The 19,341-nt window shown below is 36.3% G+C and overlaps 1 protein-coding gene across 1 annotated transcript in view; it reads left to right on the forward strand.

The window, feature by feature from the left end:
• SOX6 (SRY-box transcription factor 6) overlaps positions 1-19,341 on the forward strand; it is a 259,381-nt gene that overhangs the window by 35,485 nt on the left and 204,555 nt on the right. The window contains exon 3 of the mRNA XM_084207918.1: positions 10,420-10,630. Within this exon, the coding sequence (XP_084064044.1) occupies positions 10,420-10,630 (211 nt within the window). The remainder of the gene's footprint in view (positions 1-10,419; positions 10,631-19,341) is intronic.

Consider the following 19,341-nt stretch of genomic DNA (forward strand, 5'->3'; position numbering starts at 1 on the left):
TGGCCAGCATGCAAAGAAATAGAAAATATTAATGCATTTGCTCACTGGGAAACCAGGAATGGCCCCCATCTTCATACAGAGTCCCACACAGCCCATGAGGAAAATTGCAAAGATTTTTGAAATTTTTGCTGTGAAGTATCAGGAGAAAGCAGGGCCAACAAGAAAATACAAATTTAGATGGGGAAGTGACCTTACCTTTATTGAGGAATGGGGTGGTGTATTCCCATGCTATTAAGGCTGGACCTGCGACTCGAACAATAAATTTTAGCAGCTTTAATGTAAAGAAATGTGGACCCTTTCTCCAAAATGCACGGTTTCTCATCTGTCCCCAACAGTAGATAACCCACAGAAAGGTAAGTTCTCTTCCCACTCCCAATCCTGATGTAACAAGCAGGGGTTGTGAGGAGCTCGCAGGCACTGTGGGGATCACTTGTAGGTGGTCACTGGACCCTTTTCTTTCCCTCCCTGCCCAGGAGGCCAGGGCTGCTAGCAGTGGGAGTTAGTGAGACAGTGTGTGCATGCACTGGATGAGGGCAGGCACATCTCTTTTGCTTTGCTGTTATTTGGATGGGAGGGACTCTCACAGGGAACCCCTGCAGCAAACCCAGTCTCAATGATGGGTGTTATTTCCCTGGGACCGAGGGAAACCAAACACAGACATTAAATTACACATACACAAATTAAATTAATTGTCTCCAAATATATGCTGTGTTCCCATGCACATTTTGTAACATCATTCAGAGACCCCTTGGACTTAGAAACTAATTGTATCTCATTGGATTTTATCTCAAATGGCAGCATTGACAGATATTTCATAATTACGTCAAGACTCTATCTTTTGTTGACTTCTTGCCAAAGGAGGGAAAGGCTTCCTACCTTTCCACTGTGGCTGCGTGTACATCTCAGCAGCACTGAGAGCAGACTTGTGTATGCAGCAGAGAAATCGAAGATCTTTTAAAAACACATGTGTTTGTTCCTTTAAAAATAATTTTAAATCACCGAGTATCACATTTTACTTTATATAGCTTTAGCAAAGCTACTGCCATCAGAAAGGCAGAAATAGGTGGTATCCTAAATGTCTAATCTTTTGGTGCTTCTGTGTCTACATAAAACAGGCACAACCCTGTTGCTCCCCCCCACCTCCTGCTCTATGTTATTAGCTTCTCATGTTGAAGGTTCTTCCCTTTAAGGAAAATAAACTCAGGTGTTTAGGGAAGATCATTGAAAAACATTTACACATGCTAAACACTTTGAATTTGTTGTTATATAAATTCATGGCTTCAAATTCTCCAAAGTTATAGATACAATTACATGTTTTGAAATTTTATTTTTGCTTCCTTTATGGGCTGAATATGAACATATAAAATGCATCAAACATAAATGCCCTAAACTCTGGCAATTCTCTTTCTGCTAAATTGCTCATGCAGCTGTTATTTACATGTACAAATCTGAGTTTTGTGATCATTGAAAGCAATTCTACTCTGCTTGTGATATTATTTGTGCATGCCAGGTAGTGCATTAGAATTTTTATCTAACTAAAGAGATAAATACCTACATACATAATTGCATGGGTACGAAGTTTTGGCTGAAATTAAAGGGTGTGTAAAAGCTGAGGATATGGTATTTTATATTTCCATAAAGTAAACATCTATGAGAAATATATTGCAGAAGAGGTAGAATTAATTATTTTTTAAGCATGTTGTTCTGATTCAGAAGGCATTCAGGTATGTGCTTAACTCTACTTTATTAGGACTATCAGCAACTATAATGTTAAGCACATGTCTAAAGGTTTGAAACATCAAGGACTTTGTTTTACTATCTTTAGCATAAAAAGATGTTAACATTTCATATTAAAAACAATAAAACAATTCCCTAGAAGTGTGAGGGATAATGTGTTTAGTGGAGGTGTTGAAATATAAAATTGAACTTTATTTGAAGAAGAATCAAATAATTGTTCTTGTTGGCATGCTTTTATTTGTTTTATTTTCATTTTGACATTGTATAATTTTTCTTTTCCAAATGCAGTCTATTTTAAACCTTTCCCTATATTCTAGGGTGAACTGTGTTTAAACAGAATTAATCATCACCTAAGTTCTTCGCAAAAGACTTCTGGTTTATGTTCATCTAAATCTGCAGTAATTTTATTCCTTTCTCCTATTTTAACATTTCCTATTTTTATGAAGCAATTTCTGAAAACTTTTTAATTCACTTCTGTATATTGACATGAATTTTTTCAAAAGTAGAAGCATTAACACGTTCTAAATTGTTAATTTTTTTTTTCCTTGGGCAAGAAGGAATCAGGTATGCATGCTGATTAACACACTCCAGTCATTAACATGTGATTATGTGGGCTGCATATTGAGCACCTGCCAAAAGATAAAATCCAGCACTTTACTACATCTGTGCAAGGACTTTTTGCATTTCTTTTGTACTTTGACAGCTCAAGAAAAAACAGACTTTGGTATCTTTGTTCAGCATAATAAAACTGTGTACATAAAATATCTTCACGGAGGAAGGAAAGATACTACATATATTTATTTTAATCTCTGAGGCCATGAAAAATCCAGGGACTGAGACCTACACAGCACCAAGTGTAATATGAATCTCCTAATGTACTGTATCACTGACATTCATATACAGTTTACAACATTCCTGCATGTTTATAAGGATTATCTGTTCTGGGATTCAGCCAATGTTATTGTAATTCACAGCAATTTTATGTGATACCTTTATGTCTCATAAATTTCTTGTTTTTATTTCAATCTTCCAAATGTTTCATCAGTGTTTACCTTAAAGAAATACAAGTACTCTATGCAGCAGGCTGGTTTCCTGCATGCATTCCTCTGCAAAAGCTAAAAGGGGGACATAAAGTATGTAATACATGCCATGTAACTATATACAGAGGAGGATTTTCATGTGCATTCAATATTGCTAAAAACATAAAGACAAATTTTATTTTTATATTTACAATGGACCTACTTATAAGTTGGACAATTAATATGACCTAATAGGGGGAAGTTGGATATATACAAAGTGGTCTGGAATATCCAAGCCACACAATCCTTGTTTTATTTGGCAACTTCTGATAAGCATGCACCACAAAATAAGTGTCTTTATTTGTCCAAGAGGTAAACAGTGCTGATCAGCTGGGACTGATCACAATGCTTCTTTGGTTTCAGTTTAGATGAAAACATAAGTCTAAATAATCATCTTGTAAATGGCTGTCCATTGCTTTTTCCTTAATGTGAGCATTTAACCAAAGTGCAGGGCATAAAGTCGCAATATTGTTGTGATTTATTAGCGAATGTAAACACAGGGAGTTAGGACAGATGGTATTTGGATAATTAAGGAAATCCTTAGCATCTAACTCTTAAAAAAGCACACGAGTTTATGAGTATCGTTTGTGGGGGAGTTGATTGCCATATAGAAGTGATCTGTCATTGTATTTAAAAATTTTGGGGTGTATTTCTGCCGTAGAATGGAGCAAAGTGCCTGTCAACGTGTTTCAAATCGCTGCTCGTTTGTAAAGAGAAGGGTTTGAATCACAAACCTGAAAAATTGTAACCTTGTGAGATCTGTGTATCCAATGTTGGTTTACCTGGTGTGCTCCAACACTTCAGGAGGAAGGGATTGCTGCAATTAAGCAATATAATATAAAATATAATATACTTTACTTACAACAAAATGTCCCTGCCCATGCCTTCCAAACAGACAGCTGGTTTTGCAGTGGCCTCTTCATAAAACCATACTTAGATTATATGTGCTTGATTATTATGACATCTCATTTTCAAACCTTTGATCCAAAGTTATTTTCTTTTTTAATTTTTTTTTTTAAATTCTCAATTTAACATATTATTTCTTGGCTTAGATCTTACTGTTGTGTTGATTCTTCTTGAGGTTTTTAGACTTGTGTAGAAGATGGAATACAAGCCCTTTACAGATTGTATTCCGACTATACTTCGGCAGTGAAATCAGTATAAGTTTTATCAGAGTAAATGCTGAGTAAAAGACTTGAAGCTTTATTTCATTACTTGCCATTTGCCCTCCCACTAGCATAATTTGCTGAGACTTAACAAATGATGTTCTCTCAATAGCTCATAGCAGTCATTCTCAAGCCTTGGATTTAAATAAATCTTTCTTAATAAAACTTTTGTGTTTTTTTCTTAATCAGATGAGAATTGGAAATGATCACTTAGATTTTTAATTTATTTTAATTCTATTTAATTAAATTCCTCAAAATGGGAAACCATATTTAATGTAGTGATTGGAAATGATTTTGTAAACATTTGCTTTCATTATATGTTAACTCCAGACTAGTTCCAAGTGCCAGCATGCCTCTAGTACTTGGAATCAAAACCACTCTGGATATCCAACTTTCCTGGGGTGTTTACATGTGTCCCATTCAATGCAGAGACAGATAAATATCCCTTTATAACAGAAAAGCCTCATCCACATGGAAATAAGCAATTCAGCTAACACATTTTATGTTAGTAATATTTGCTTTCTACTTCTTGGCCATTCATCCTGTGATTTCAGTTGAACTCTTACAGAAACAGTTTTCTCTCTGGCTATTAAGTGGGATTGCAGTCGTCAACTTTCAATCAAAGTTGATCACAGTTATTATTAAATTGCTAACTAACACTGTGACCTTGATTTTGTACAGCCCTCAGTTTCATTTCACAATGTTTCCTCTTTTCTCACCTTCAGAGAGCACCAGAGGATCCCTCCTCCTGACATGAAATGTAAATGCTGCCTTTAAAATCCACAGCTCTGTGCACTTCCCCCCCTTTAAGACTCCTGACAAGAGAATCCAGCTCACCAGGCTGTTGGTCTGTCCTTAACCCTTAGGAGGATACCAAACAGAGCTCTTTTCCCAAGCCAGATTTCCACTTGTGACTGTGGTGTCCCCGAACTGAGATGTTGCATCTCAACCCCTGAATACAGCCCCCCGTATTTTGTACCTTGGCTATTTGGAGGAAGGAGCAAGAATATTGAATTGTCTTTTTAGGCTGTAGTCTCTCACCAATAGAACTGTAATTTTGTGTCTTATTGCTCCATTTTGGAAGTGAAAAGACTTCATAGAAGGTGACCAAGTTGGCTCATGATTCAGCTTGCAGGTATTGCTATAGATATTAGCTTCCCAATATGAAAAATACTGGGTCAGCTATCAATACCTTTATTTTTGTCATTTTCAGCAGTACTCTCATTTATCCTATTAAAACCAGTGGGAGCACTGATGGAAAATGAACTACTTAAACCGTTAGAATCTAAATACACAAGAAAATAATTTTTTACACTAACAAAAAAATTATTATTATTTGCTCAATCCCTTTTCAGTAGAAACATCTAAGAGCCTGTAAGGCTTTTCCTTTCTTTATACAGAAACCATCAGCTATCTTTTTGAAGAATATAACCCATGTAACTTGTGAAATTTAGTGAATGCACTTGCTAGAAAATAATTTTCTCAGAGTAAGAGGCCTGCTGAACTATCTTTACATATTATCTTAATGTAACAGTTTTAAAGGAATTATTGTGGTGTGTGAAGAAAATACCACTTGTGTAGTCACAGAGTCCGTCTTTATTTTTACCAAGTTGTTCGTAATTATTCAGAATTGTTCCTGCCATTCCCAAAGCTGGAGCCATTCACAGCAACTCTAAAAGAAATGGCCAACAGGTCCCTTGTTTACAACAGGCAGCCTGGAAAGCTGGTAAGACTAAGGAAAATGTTGTTGGACCACATACATTCCAAGAAAATTTGAGATTGGTTAAAGTGTATTGTCCCTATAGCATGAAAAAGTCCAAGGGTAGACTTTGGAAAGCTTTTCCCATGTTGTGCTGGAACTCTTTATGTGGTTTTCCAATTGACATGCAAGAAAGGTGGAGGTTTTATTAAAAGTAAAGTATGATTTCATGCAGGGGCTATCTATCCCTGAATGAGTCACCCATAGTGTTTTAGTGTCCATACCTTGCTACTTTTGGGTTTTCTGTCTTTTGCACATCTATTTATTATTTTCCATTTTTTACCCTTTAAATTTAATCCTTAAATTTTAGTGCCTATGTATTGGTATTTAAGCTGTTATAATAATAGAATTTGGTCAAAACACTAACCACAGTGGGCTGAATGATCAGTAATGAAATTTGGGCTGTGCTAATGAGCTGGCAAGAAAATGTAGACAGGAAAAATGTCATTTATTTACCTTGATATGAAACCCCAGCGTTTCAAAAATAGACTCACCTTTGCGCCTGCTGAATAGTAAGCAGATGAAATAGTGGTCCAAAACTGAGTTTGCCTCTTCAGGTATTGAGCAGTAAGATTTTCTGGCTTAGTCATCTCTACAACTAAACAGCTTTGCAGTTTTAAGCTTTTTTACCTGACACAGGCAAAGAGGGAAGATTAAGACACATAATCATTGTATTTGAGCATTCAGATTTGTTCTTTTTTTTATTTAATAAGCTGTCTTCAAATTTTATTGTTTGCCAATTGTTAGAGACCTGTCTGGAAAGGCCTCCATTGTGGTGGACAAATATCACTGTGCAATCCCTTATGCATTCTGCTACAGGCATAAACAGTTCTACAATTATCCAGTATTGTGTAAGTGGGAGGGTAGTTTTATAAATCCAGCAAAAACAGGGTGGGATCCTGAAGAGGCATGCCCTGTGTTAAATATTTTATCCACAGACTAAATGTTTGCTATTTATCTGATTATATTTTTCTTATTTCCCCCTGCCTTACCTGGAAATCACTGAAATGGGTGAGAATAGCACACCATGAAAAATGTACCTTTCAAAGGGAAATGTCATGTGTTGAAGACATTTTTTCAAGTTTAGACTTAAAGTACCATTTTTACAGAAATACATGAATTTTAAACCTGAGAATCCAGGGATAGGTCCCTTGTCTAGTGTATTATGGAGCTACTGGATCAATTTGTGCCCACATACATTAAATGGATATTGATATCAATCATATTTTATTATAAATTTTTCTTATTTTTATCAGTGATGCTTAGAAAAGTTGACTTGCGCAGAAAATTTTCATCAGGGCTGATGGATTTCTCATTTGGATTTTGCAACATGAAAAATTTGAGTTAATCTTGGCTAGGCACTTGTATTTGCTTTCTCTTTGATGATCTTGGAAAATACATGAAAAAAAACCTTAGTAGCATTTTTTCTTTTCTCTCTTCAGATCAAACAATGTGGGAATTCCTCATTCTGTGAAAGGTGGCTTCAAAATCTTATTAAGGATAAGAGATGTATTTTTATTTAATTACTCCAAATTCAGGTTCAAAAGGACCAGGTTCTCCTTTCCTAACTGTGAATTTGTGGGCTTGCTCTAATTCAGGAAGCATGGTGGTCCTTTTCCATCTGAACTCCAGACTTTCTAGGGAAAGTGCTTTATGCATTAGAGCAAGAGGACCAAGAAACCATTTGCAGAGGTGATATCCCTCTTGTTTCAGACAACACACACGATCCACTAGACTTTTCAGAGGATACCTGGGGCTATTAGGAGGGTCTCTGTGTGCTGCTAGTGAATGTCAATGCAAATTAATTTTTGATAGCCAGGTGTGCATCTGATGTATGTGATAGTTGCACTTTTGATGTTGCAGTGGATGAGGTGCTGGGACAAGGCCAGGATATGCCATGACAAGTGGTCTGCAAAAGGTTGTAAGGTCCATAATTGAAATAAAATCCTTCATAAATTTGCTGCAACATTTACTTCATTTTCAAGGAGCTGAATGCTGCAGTAGCAACTTCCCCTCATGTACAGTTGAGTTAACTTTCTAGAGTAAAAAATAACAGGAATATTTCCCTTGCCCCCTTGCGTTTTGATCTGTCTAGTTAGCCATTAATGTGAGGTCAATAAAACCTGCTCTGCATGCTCTAGGCTTAAATAGAACCAGAAATATTACAAATGCATTTTCTGTTTTATTTTTATTCTACACTTTAATTATCTGCAAAACTGGCAATATAGAATAGTTTGTTAATTGGACAAACCCTCATACTTGCAAAGGCAATCATTCTGCCTTGCTTCTGTAAATCTGCTTCATTTGTGTGGAGTTTAAACTTGTTGCATCTCCATTGTGGACATTGCAGTCTTTTGGGCAAGAAAAGGAAGGCTGAATGTGCTGCCTGATGGAGGCAGGACTAGGGGAGTCTTTCACTACAGCAAAGGAACATTGTGCTGGACCATGTATGCATCCAGACGGGGAACAGGAGAGGTTATCAGGAGGAAGAACATTCCGTTATTCCTACTTACTCCACAGATTTGCCTTATCTTCTTGTTTCCGGCCTAAACAATAGATTTAGTGTTCCTTGCTGAGAGCATGAAACCCATGCATTGAGCCTGATGGATGTGCTTCATGTACTGTAAGAGGATGTTGCTCTCTTGAGGAAAAAGCACCTCTAAAATTACTAAGTTGTTCTTGTACCGTCCTCAAAGGTGAGAGTGTCGAAATATGTAGTATTAATTCTTCGCTGAGTAAAGGGATTATAGAAAGTCAGGCTTTACGTCTGAAAAATATTAAAGATGCTCTTTCCATCTCCATTGTAAGAAAAATACAAAGTAGTTTTTCTTAGAAAGAGTTAAATGTATGAAAGTTTTCCATTTTAAAGGCAGCTAAATAAGTTAAACTCTGTACTTGGTCTAAGATACTGTTCTCTGTGATGTTTGATTCTTCAGTGAATACAAATTGTTGGAGTGAAAAATTAGTTAATGTTTATTTGCTAAAAATACAAAGGTAAAATTTTTATTCCCTGTCACCTCTCTTTCTGTTTGTGCCTGCAAAACCTCTGTCACTCCTACTGTGTCGATGAGGGGCTGCTACCAGTGGGATGGGATATAGTGTCTTCTGATTTCCTGTCTTAGTGAATAAATACATTTGCAACATCCCTAGCAAATGCTGCCTCCTTCTCCAGTGATGGTAGCAGTGCTGTGCTGATTACGGACCGCTGTGCTTGAAGATGTGTCACCACCTCCTCCTGCACAGTCCCAGCCCCAACTCACCCAGCTTGCTCCTTGTTGGTCTTGCTCCTCCTGTTACATTGCACAGCTACTTCCTAATCTGTTCCAGACTGAAGCAAAGATTTGTGCCTTGTGGTGTAGCTGATGGTTAATGCTTTCTAGCCTTTCTTCAGTGCTCTGAAGATGGGTATTTTCAGCTCATAAAGTAGCAGGAATATTATTGTTATGGGGAGCACTGTGTATTGTGAGAATGTTTCTTGACAAGACTATTAATTAGCTTCTTAATATTTAAATCTATTGCCGCTATAATTGCTCTTAAATCTTAAACAAAGTATGTTTCATGGAACCTAATATACACACTAACATTTCTAGGCATACCATAAAGAAACATTAAAAAAATCAATAGTTTTTTTCCCCAAATATTTAACACTCCTAGCCTGGAATTATTAAAAATTAAAATAGAAGAGTAATTTTGGAAAGGGAAGTGTGTGAGAAATTCTTGTGGTTGAGTTTTTGAGGACAAATCCAAGAACTTCTCTTTTTAGCTGAAATTGTGAAAACAGAGATGCGGAGAATGTTGCAAGCATGACTGGGAGAATGACAAGTCTGAGCCAGAGACGTTTAGGAAGGGCTTCACTGTTGGTTGATATCACAAATTTGAGGAGAACTGTCATTACTCATTGCTTTTAAATACTTTTTTTTTTAAATTTTTGCTCAAATAAGCATTATCTATTTACAAGGGAGATGGATGCTTTTACTTCTATGTTTTTTGACTGTATAACACCTGATACATGGCGTCTTGGTACCTGTGTGTTGGCATACGTGACTTGTGTTGCCATAACTTCATTTCCTTACTTATTCTTGCCTATGTTGGCCTGAAAATAAGATCTCCTTTTGCTAATTAGAAGCATTGTAACCTTCACTCTTTAAGAAAAATTTAAATTTAAATTAAAGGGCAGTGAATGTGCATGGATACATACATACCGTTAACCTTATCTAACTGTGAAGTAGATTCTCTCCTCCTTGGTCATTGTTGGCCTAACACTTTCTCTAGTTTTGAAGTTATGCTGTTTTCCATTAGCTGAGGATTTATCCAGGAATAATTTGTCCTTGTTTGTACTTTCTTCCTTAGTGTTACGTATATTGTCCTTACTTAAGGAACTAAAGAAAACTGTAAAACCCTAACACGTCCATTGTTAAAAAGCGTTGAAGTGGCTTTTTCCTGATGAGGGAAATCCTTGATGAAGATTATCTCAGGCATGAAACATGGAGAGAACTGGACTTAGGGACAAAAGTGTCCATATAAAGCACTGAAACAAAGAAATAACACTCAATTTATGTATTCTGAAGGATAGATGCAGGCTTGTTATCACAAATAATGCTTTCAGCTTTTGCCTGCCTGAGATCCTTCTGCCATGAGAGAAGAGCCCATGTTTTGACATTGTTTTGTTTCTTTGCAGGAGTCAGAGAGTAATAAGTTATGTTCCCTATATTCCTTCCGAAATACCTCTACCTCACCAAACAAGCCCGACGAAGGAGGTCGCGACCGCAGCGAGCTAATGACCAGTGTTAACTTCGGAACGCCCGAGCGCCGCAAGGGAAGCCTAGCAGATGTGGTGGACACACTGAAGCAGAAGAAACTAGAAGAAATGACCAGGACTGAGCAAGAAGGTATGTGCTGGATAAGATTGATGCAGTTTCTTCACCCCCCAGTCCTGCAGTTTTTATGGCAAAAAGGATGTGTTGGGTATTGAGGGCTATAAAACTGCATAATTGGCAAAGGCTAGGATAAAGTTGTTCACAGGTTTCTATGGCAATGGTAGTTTGAGATCCATTAGGGATTTTAGACAAATATGCCAGTTTTTAAAAACTTTTAAAATTGTCTTGGTTGTGAGTCAAAGCAAGAATGTTGGATTTGGTGAAAACTCAACTCTTACTTGAAAGGTTATGATTAATTCTTAACTGGCTGTGGACTTGAGGGATATTCTTCAGTCGTATTTGTTCTCTTTCTTTTAAAAGACAAATGTTTATTTTTAACAATAAGAATGAATAAAACATGAACTGGTTTGTTTTGCCTTAAAAATTCTCATCTTTCATCACTTTAATAACCCAGCATCTGTAACTAGGAGAATGGGAAGCATTTTAAGTGTAAAAGTACATAGTTCTGACCTATATAGCTAGAATTACAGAGGAAGAAATATATTTTTCTTTCCAGTCTCCTCAGATATTGTTACAAGTATTAAAACAGAGATAAAAATGAGGACAAATCTTTGAGTGCTAAGGCACTTTATGTAGCCAGTCCTTATTCAGATACTTTCATTGACTTTGCAAAGATTTTGGGCCACGTTAGGAAACAGAATTGGAGACTGAGTTTTTCAGTGTATGTGTGCACACAGGGGCCATCATGACAATTTCTCCCCTTGGTAAGTATAGTGAAGGCTTACTTGGTTCTGCAACAATACCTTTTAATCTGTGAGCTCATACATGAGTTTGAATCAGCGAAGTTGTGAGAGCAGGAGGCTCTGAAATAGAAAAACAGGTGCGGAGGCATCTGTGTGGATTCTCTTAGATATTTTACCAGTTCAGTTTTGTGGCATTAAAAATAACCCAGGAAGAATATATATAATGTAGTAGAGCCAAAAGACAGTAGAACTTTGTGATCCTTTTTTTCTTTGAAATAGGAATGAGTTCAGAATTATTTTGTCTCCTCAATTTCATTATATGGTCACAGCGCACTTCAAACACTGCACTTTAAGTTCCCTTGGCCTCATGTAGCAATGCAGATGTCAATTAAAATTGAAGCTGATACAATAATATGATTTAAATATGGGATAAAATCATGTAGTGATGGAAGTAGGCTTCCAAATTTCTTGGCATAATTGTTAAATGCCAGTGTGTTCTATAGGTGTCCTTTCTGAAGCTGGTGAAACATCTCTAAAGAGAGAATGTCCCAGATTCTTTACTACCATCTGTCTGTTTTCAGCTGTAAAGATCACTCTTTTAAAAATTGCTTTCTTAGATTTGGTGGTTAGGCTAGGAAAACTATTTTAAATATTACTTTGGCAAAGTTGTTTTCTGCAGTCAGTAGCAGTCGTTCGACACCCCATGCTAATCAAAGGTCTTGGCTCGTACTTTGCTGCGGGAGTGCTCGAGTTGCTGTTGATTATATTGACACCACAGCTAAGGCTTTTCCAGGAGTGTACTGGATGGTGTGCTAATAAAAATGTGCATCAAAAAAGTTTAAACATAGTATCTATCCGTAGGGATTCGAGCATTTCATAGCTTATTTTTGTATGGGTTCTCGAGAATTTTCTGCTCTTCCCCTGTATTGGTATACACTGGTTGTTCTAAGAGTGCAGAGCAGAGAGATCCCTCTCTCTGAGTCAGAGCCTTCCACGCTATGTGTTCTCATCAGCTGAAATAAAGGTCATTTTTGATCCATAAAATAATCTTGCCTTTTATGGACCACATTATAATGGAAAGCTATTCTAAAGTCTGCCTGCAAGTTCAAAGGTATTTGACTGTATCTTCGTGTTTAGGTTAGGTTTAGATTAGGTATTAGGAGACAGTTCTTTGCTGTGAGGGTGGTGAGACTCTGGCACAGGTTGCCCAGAGCAGCTGTGGACAGCCCTCCCTGGAAGTGTTTAAGGTCAGGTTGGATAGAGCTCTGAGCAGCCTGGTCTGATGAAAAGTGTCTCTGCCTACAGCACTGGGGCTGGGATTAGATGATCTTTAAGATCTCTTCCAAGCCAGGCCATTCTCTCATGATTTTGGGGTTCTGCATTAAGTTATTTTCCATTCATCCACCATTTTCTGCAGGAAAAAAGTTACTTATGTTTTGCAGAAAATAATTAATGAGCATCTAACTGGCACCATATAAACTAATGCAGAAAAATATTTAATAGAAATATTGGAAATTCTTCAGGATGTTACACTTAGGAAGTTCAGTGTTTCTAAACTTCTGTGTAGGCCGGGAAAATCAAAATTCTTAGAACAGATTTGACTACCCAATTCAGTATTCAGAGGTTTCTCTGAATTTAAAAGAAGTACTCTCCGTACATGTTTGATTAAAATAAAATGTTAAAAATAATTACTATTTTAAGATTGAACTTGGTTTTAGCTCTGTGTGGTCAGTTGGAGAAATGAGGTCTGAGATTATGAACTTGTTTTGCCATCTTACAGAGGCTTTTGAACAACCTAATTAATGGCCTGATCACACACGTACGATCCATGATGCTCTTTAACATCTATCCTTTAAAATATGTTTCTATGCAGTTCTGTTCTTAAAATGGTATGCAACCAATGCAATTGAGGAGCTCTTTGTGTACTAAGTCCTGCCCTGGCACAAAATTATTTACTCAAATTGAAAAATACTGCTACGTTTTCTTAAAAATAGGGAGAATAATATTATGGGTTTAATGAATGAAATGGAGAAAAGACATGTGTTTCTACTGTATAGTGTGGTGTAGGGCTTTTAGTCCTGCACATCTCCTTTAGAAGAGTGTAATAGTTCATGTTAGTCTCATTTACAGGGATGACCTCCTTGACCACTGATCTAGCTGTGGGATTTGTGCTAACACACAGTCATATGTCAGGTTAATTGTAGAGTTAAGTGTGGAGTAAAGAACTCGAGAATTCCAGTCACAGATCTAACCCCCACGTCAGCTCAGTGACAAGTCTCTTTTAATATTGTTACATAGAAACTTTCTGGTCCATCTGTATCATCTGAATTTGAGAAATACAGGTTTTGGGGGTCAAACACTTAAATACTTAGTGCTGTGCACTCAGATATTAGGTGTCTGCCAAGCTTGTATATACTCCTTGTTGTCTCTGTTGTACCTCATAACGCTGGAAAAGAAATCTATACTGAGAGACTTTATCGTGTCTAAATAGATATATTTAATCAGAGTCCTCTGGCTCCTGAAAATAAGTTGTCTAATGAGAATTTCATCTGAGCAGCTGTGACTGAGGAGGTCAACAGGCATTGCCTAAGAGAATATGGCCCAGCTGGTTAAATCTGGTTGTTGTAGTGATTTAAATGGTCAAGTGCTGCTTGTAATCCAGGACCGTCTGTTTGTAAAGGGAAGAGTGAGTGCTTCAGCATAATGTACAGCTGTTTTAATCTCTCTTTAATAATAGTGCTTCAGCCAGTGTCATGTCTTGTGTATGGTGTGGGAACACGGGTGCCTCACACAGGAATATACCTTAGGTATGTTTTTGGCTTTATTTGTAGTCTGAACACAGATTACCAGCATTACAGGAGAAACAACATATTTTTTGGCTTTGTGGTCCGGTATTTGCATTTTTTGTACAGTAAGGCACTCCTGTGTCTCAATTTGTAATGATTTGCAAATGAGAAAACTGATGAGAAAATTGAAAAAGAAAAGAATGCTGCAAATATTTAGAGTTAATTTGAGTATGTAAAGACTTTGCTGACATGTGTTCTCATAAGACAGAGGAGGTCAGAAATGAACAGGTGTCTAATTTAATCAACAACATTAGACTCTAGGGCCTCTTGGATAACTTGGGTATATTCATCTTAGTTATTCTATGAGCTGAAGGATTGTTTTACTGGCCTTTTTCTTTGGAAGTATCCTTCAGTACAATCAAGTATTAAAGCTCTTCACAGCTCAAAATGAAGAGTTTCTGTTAGACAGTATGGTCTAACTGCTTCTCTCCTTTTCTATCCCCTTCAAGTCAAAGATTTTTCTTTTTGAGTATTGCTTATGTTACTTTTCTGAGGCAGATTTACAGCCTGGGCTGCCTGAATTCTATGCTGAGAATTGGCTCCCAGACAACTATCCTACTGTAGCTCATCATAAGCCTCTAGGAGCAATAATTAGTAGTACACATCTTGTCAGTAGCGAGGAGAGCAGATTTCTCCCTTTCAGATCTGGAATGCTAGGTTGGCAGGTCAGCTGGCACTTCTGAGCTGGAAACTGGGCATGTCATTTCTGCTAAGTGCTAAGCCCTCATTACTCAGGGCCTGGATTCCTAATTCACTTTTGACCTTGATTCAGAGCAATGTATACAGTATCATTTTTCAACCAAGCTCGGTTCACAATTCTAGCACAAGCTTTTTATGAAGTGCCTCCCATTCTTGTTTCCTCCTTGAAGACCACAGTTGAACATTCAGAGATCAAAGATTTCTATGTATGCATGGTGGAATAATGAACATCTATATAGAGAGTGGTATATTCATAAATTTCCATCTATTCTCTGTCATGTGCACCTGTTTGTACTCTCTCTCTATGGGGGGATATATGGGTGGATATTTAAATTAAAAATTAAGGGTTCACATGTATTATTAATTCTGTATGCAGTAGGAAAAATCTTAGTGGAGGTGGTTTTTCTGATTTTTTGTTTTGTTATTTTTTTTTCCAGCTTCATGAGTTAATAATAACTGAACACTTTTTAATATTGACTTTAAATAGACTAACAATTCCCCTACAAAACTTTCTATCATTCTAATAATTATATCGGAATATAATATAAGTATAGTGAAGTGTTGCACACACAGATCCATTAATTTCCTGCTAATTCATCAGGAAGTAAAGAAACTTAAACTTTCAGATACTATGCTTTAGAAGTGGACATTTGGGTTGCCAAAATTTGTTATTTATTTATTTATTTACTAGTTATAGTGGGTTTAGGTTCTTTTTTAAAAATCTGTATGCATTATATTGTATTAAATAAATGGAGAGTTTCCAATTTTTTTTGTGGCTTTATTTTAAGCCTGCCACAGCTGAGAACAGAGAGAGTGCAGACATGAGCACTTGTTTTTTAGTATTGTTTTAAGCACAACCTTTGATGACCTTACATGTCAGGAGTTTTCTTTGGTAGATCAGTCCTAGAAGTGAACTGCTAACCATTTGTGGTCAATGAATATTTTAAAATGTTTTTAAAGAATTTTTGCACAGATTTAGTCTCTCTTCTGGTGTGCTGGATACACACACTTTCCACTGATGAAGGCATGATCCTTGGCTGTCCTAACACACTTGGTGTTTACAGACCCCCTGCTCTTTCTTCTTTCTTTTTTTAAATTTTTATTTTTCTTAAATGGATAAAGATATTTTGTTCAAGACTTCAAAAATGTTACTGGGTTTGGTATTAGGATAATCCAAAGTAATAAAAAAATTTCATCAAATAATGAAATTTGCAAATGGTCACTGGTGTGTCTCTTTGGATATGAAAAGCTCACCTTCTTCAAATCCTTTAATCACCTTTGAAAAACCCTGCCATTTTCTGCTCGGTACCATCCTCATCATGGTTCTGTTTTCTTGTTAAAAATCACTTTTGATAAGAAAATTTAGAATCACTTATTAATATGGTTAATTTAATACTCATCTTTTATTTGCTTTTTGTTGGAAGGCTTATATAGTGGCATCTAAGAAAGGGAATTTTCTTCTAAACTGCTGACATGCTTCCAAAATAAAAACAAAATGAGCAAAAAGACCAAATGTCCAGAAAATAAATAGATGACTCAGACCAAGTTAAAGGAGAGATATGAAGCACATTTTCCTAAATTGCTGTTTTCTTCCATTATTTACCTCCTTACCATATAATTAAATACATCTTATTATGTATCTCTCTCTCTCTTTTTTTTAAAAAATTCTAATTACCTTGGTAAAGTCGCTTGGTCACTTTTCATTGCAATATATGCTAATGTTTTAGAAAAAAATATTCTTCTATTTAGAGACATCTTATAGATCATAAAATTTCTAATGCTTCTTTTCTTGAAGTCTAAAGTGAATTCCTATGTCTTAATGTGTTAAAGTAATTTTGGACCTTTTTTGGAACATTATCACAAGGGAAGGGTTTTCTAGTGTTATTTTCCTGGTAACTAAAAGAAGATGCAACCATTTTCCTTCTCTATTTGATTTTTCTATCAGAAATTCATTCCATTAATGTACTTTTATTTAATAAATTTAGAATGCAACATACATTTAATTTTTTTTTCCTTTTTTTTCCAAAGAGAGTCTCAGTCTGTGTAACCATACTATGTCTGGCCGTTAATATTTAGTCTTATATTTTTTTTATCATTCTGAAATTTTAGCATTTTTGATTATTCACTTTCTTATATACTTTAAATTTTTCAGAATAGTATTTTGTGATTAAATGCCATCTGACAATTTTTATTTAAGAAATTGGCACATCTTGCCATCTTTCCACCTCATATTTGTATTTACCTGGCTGCCTGAACTACAGCCTTACCCACTGTTGTAGCATTTGAGAATCTAATCACTGCTCACAGGTTCTGTGTGGATATAGGAATTTTTTCAGCACTTTCCAGTATGTCTCATGCTACATTTGAAGACTTCACTTTCCTTGGTTTTGAAAGTTTTTCATGGCACACAAATGGAAAACAGCAAAGACTTTCACGTGGGTAACATGGAGAATGAGGTCTCCATGGACAGGTGGATAGATCACTTGTGCCATCTGCTTTGCTAAGATATTTTCATGTCCCCTCTTAGTTCTTGTTCAGGATCATCAGCAAGGAACTGGTGACTCTGATGGCAGCCTTTTGAGAACCTGTCAAGAAAAAAATACACTTTGGTTACTGTCAGACATTTACCTTGCTGTAGGATCTATGGAATTTTATGGAGCTTCTACTTTTCTGGAGGTTCAGTTTTCCAGTGCAGGTTGTTCTCTTTTTGAGGCTTTGAACCTGTGCATTCTACAAAATTTTTGCTTTTGCTGGTAAACAGAGTTGATCCTGATAGGGGAAGACTCTGAAATTCAGGACTCGGTTCTGAAGATTAGTACATCCATTCTAGCCATGAAAATTCTTTATATTTGAGAAGGTATTTGCTTTCACTCTTTTGAGATTCTCATATTACATTGAAGAAAAATCTTTATTCAACCTAAAATATGTAAGATGAGTAAAATCCTTTCCATTGGAACAAATGTGCCTTGACCCTGTTCTCATCATCCCTGAACAGGACAGATTATACTGAAAAAGGCTGAAATCTTCTCTTTACCATCATCTGCTAACCATTCCAGTCAGTTCCTTCACAGAGATGCATTTTCCAATGTCTTACCTTCGGGGATCATCTCATTTTTACTTTTTATTTAATCCCAGTGTAACCCCTCAATTCTGACATTCTCCAGTGTTAGATACAATTTGATTTATTTTTTATTGCATGACAAATTGTCCCAATGCTTCCTTCTTATATAATTTTCTGCACTATGTTCCTCTACACTTCTGTCTCCATTTTATACATGGTCAGACATCTGCTACCTTTACACCATTTGTATGTTATTAGTATTGTGAAAGCATTATTAAAAAAAGCATATCTTAAAAGCCATTTTTTTCCCTTGGGGCAGTAAAAAAGGCAAGATCAGTATGAATAGGTACAACTGACAGTGAGCTCTGTGGTAGAGATATAAGTGAGTAAATAGCTGTAAAAATATGGAGAGTTGTTTCAGTTGCATGATCATGGCAGCAGAAAAATAAATTCAAACTTCATTGGTTTCTGATATTCTGTGACACAAACAACGTTATGATCAGATCATGCTTTAAAATGGCAATTGAAATACATTTTGTAGTCACCAGGTTAATGGTAGGGACTAGACTGTGACACTTACTTTCCTAAAATTTGCTAATGTAAATAAATATAAGGATTGAAGGGAAAAAAATTGGGCTTGACCATGGCTGATCTTGTATGCCATTGTATTTTCCAAGGTCTGGAGGGTGAATGACCTTAGATTTCTTTGGTGATGGCCTTTAGTTTTAGTTGTTCTTACTCGCTTTGCCATTCCTGCTGTTTTGCAACAGGGCCTAAAAGTGCTTTAAGTGCTTGTGACTGGGGTAATGAATTAAAATATCTTCCCAGCACTGAGAGTATTGCATTAGACTGAATAGTCACCTTACTTGTAAAAGCACTATTAGAGAGGGGCAGTTGTAAGTAAGGATAATGATTTGTGTCCAGTGCTTATTTACTGAAAATTGTAAATGTATTATTTATTGAGAGCTCTCCAGACAGTGCTTGTCAGAATAAAAATGTCAACTCTAAGCAAAATGTTATAATACATAATAAAAATGCTAGGTAAACACTTTGGAGATACAGCTAATTAGATCTGCTTTTCTTAAAGAAATGACAGTAAAAATGCTCTGCAGCATATACATTTTAAATGCTGATTTATTCCTTATTTTTCCACACAGTATTTGGTTTAGATACCTTATCATTATTTAAAAATAATTTTGACAACTTTATTAGGTTGCCACAGGAGAGACAGAGGCGCTTCCTACCTGGCTGCATGAGGCATCTGCATGCTCAGGCTTTCCTGTTCATCCAGTGGAGAGAGTAACTACTCTCACCTCTGTGCTTCAGTCTGAAACTCCAAGATGCCACTTTGTTTGTGAGGGAAACCTGCCTCCA

The sequence above is a fragment of the Fringilla coelebs genome (genome assembly GCF_963513975.1).
Source record: "Fringilla coelebs genome assembly, chromosome: 6".
NCBI classification, from domain to species: Eukaryota; Metazoa; Chordata; class Aves; order Passeriformes; family Fringillidae; genus Fringilla; species Fringilla coelebs.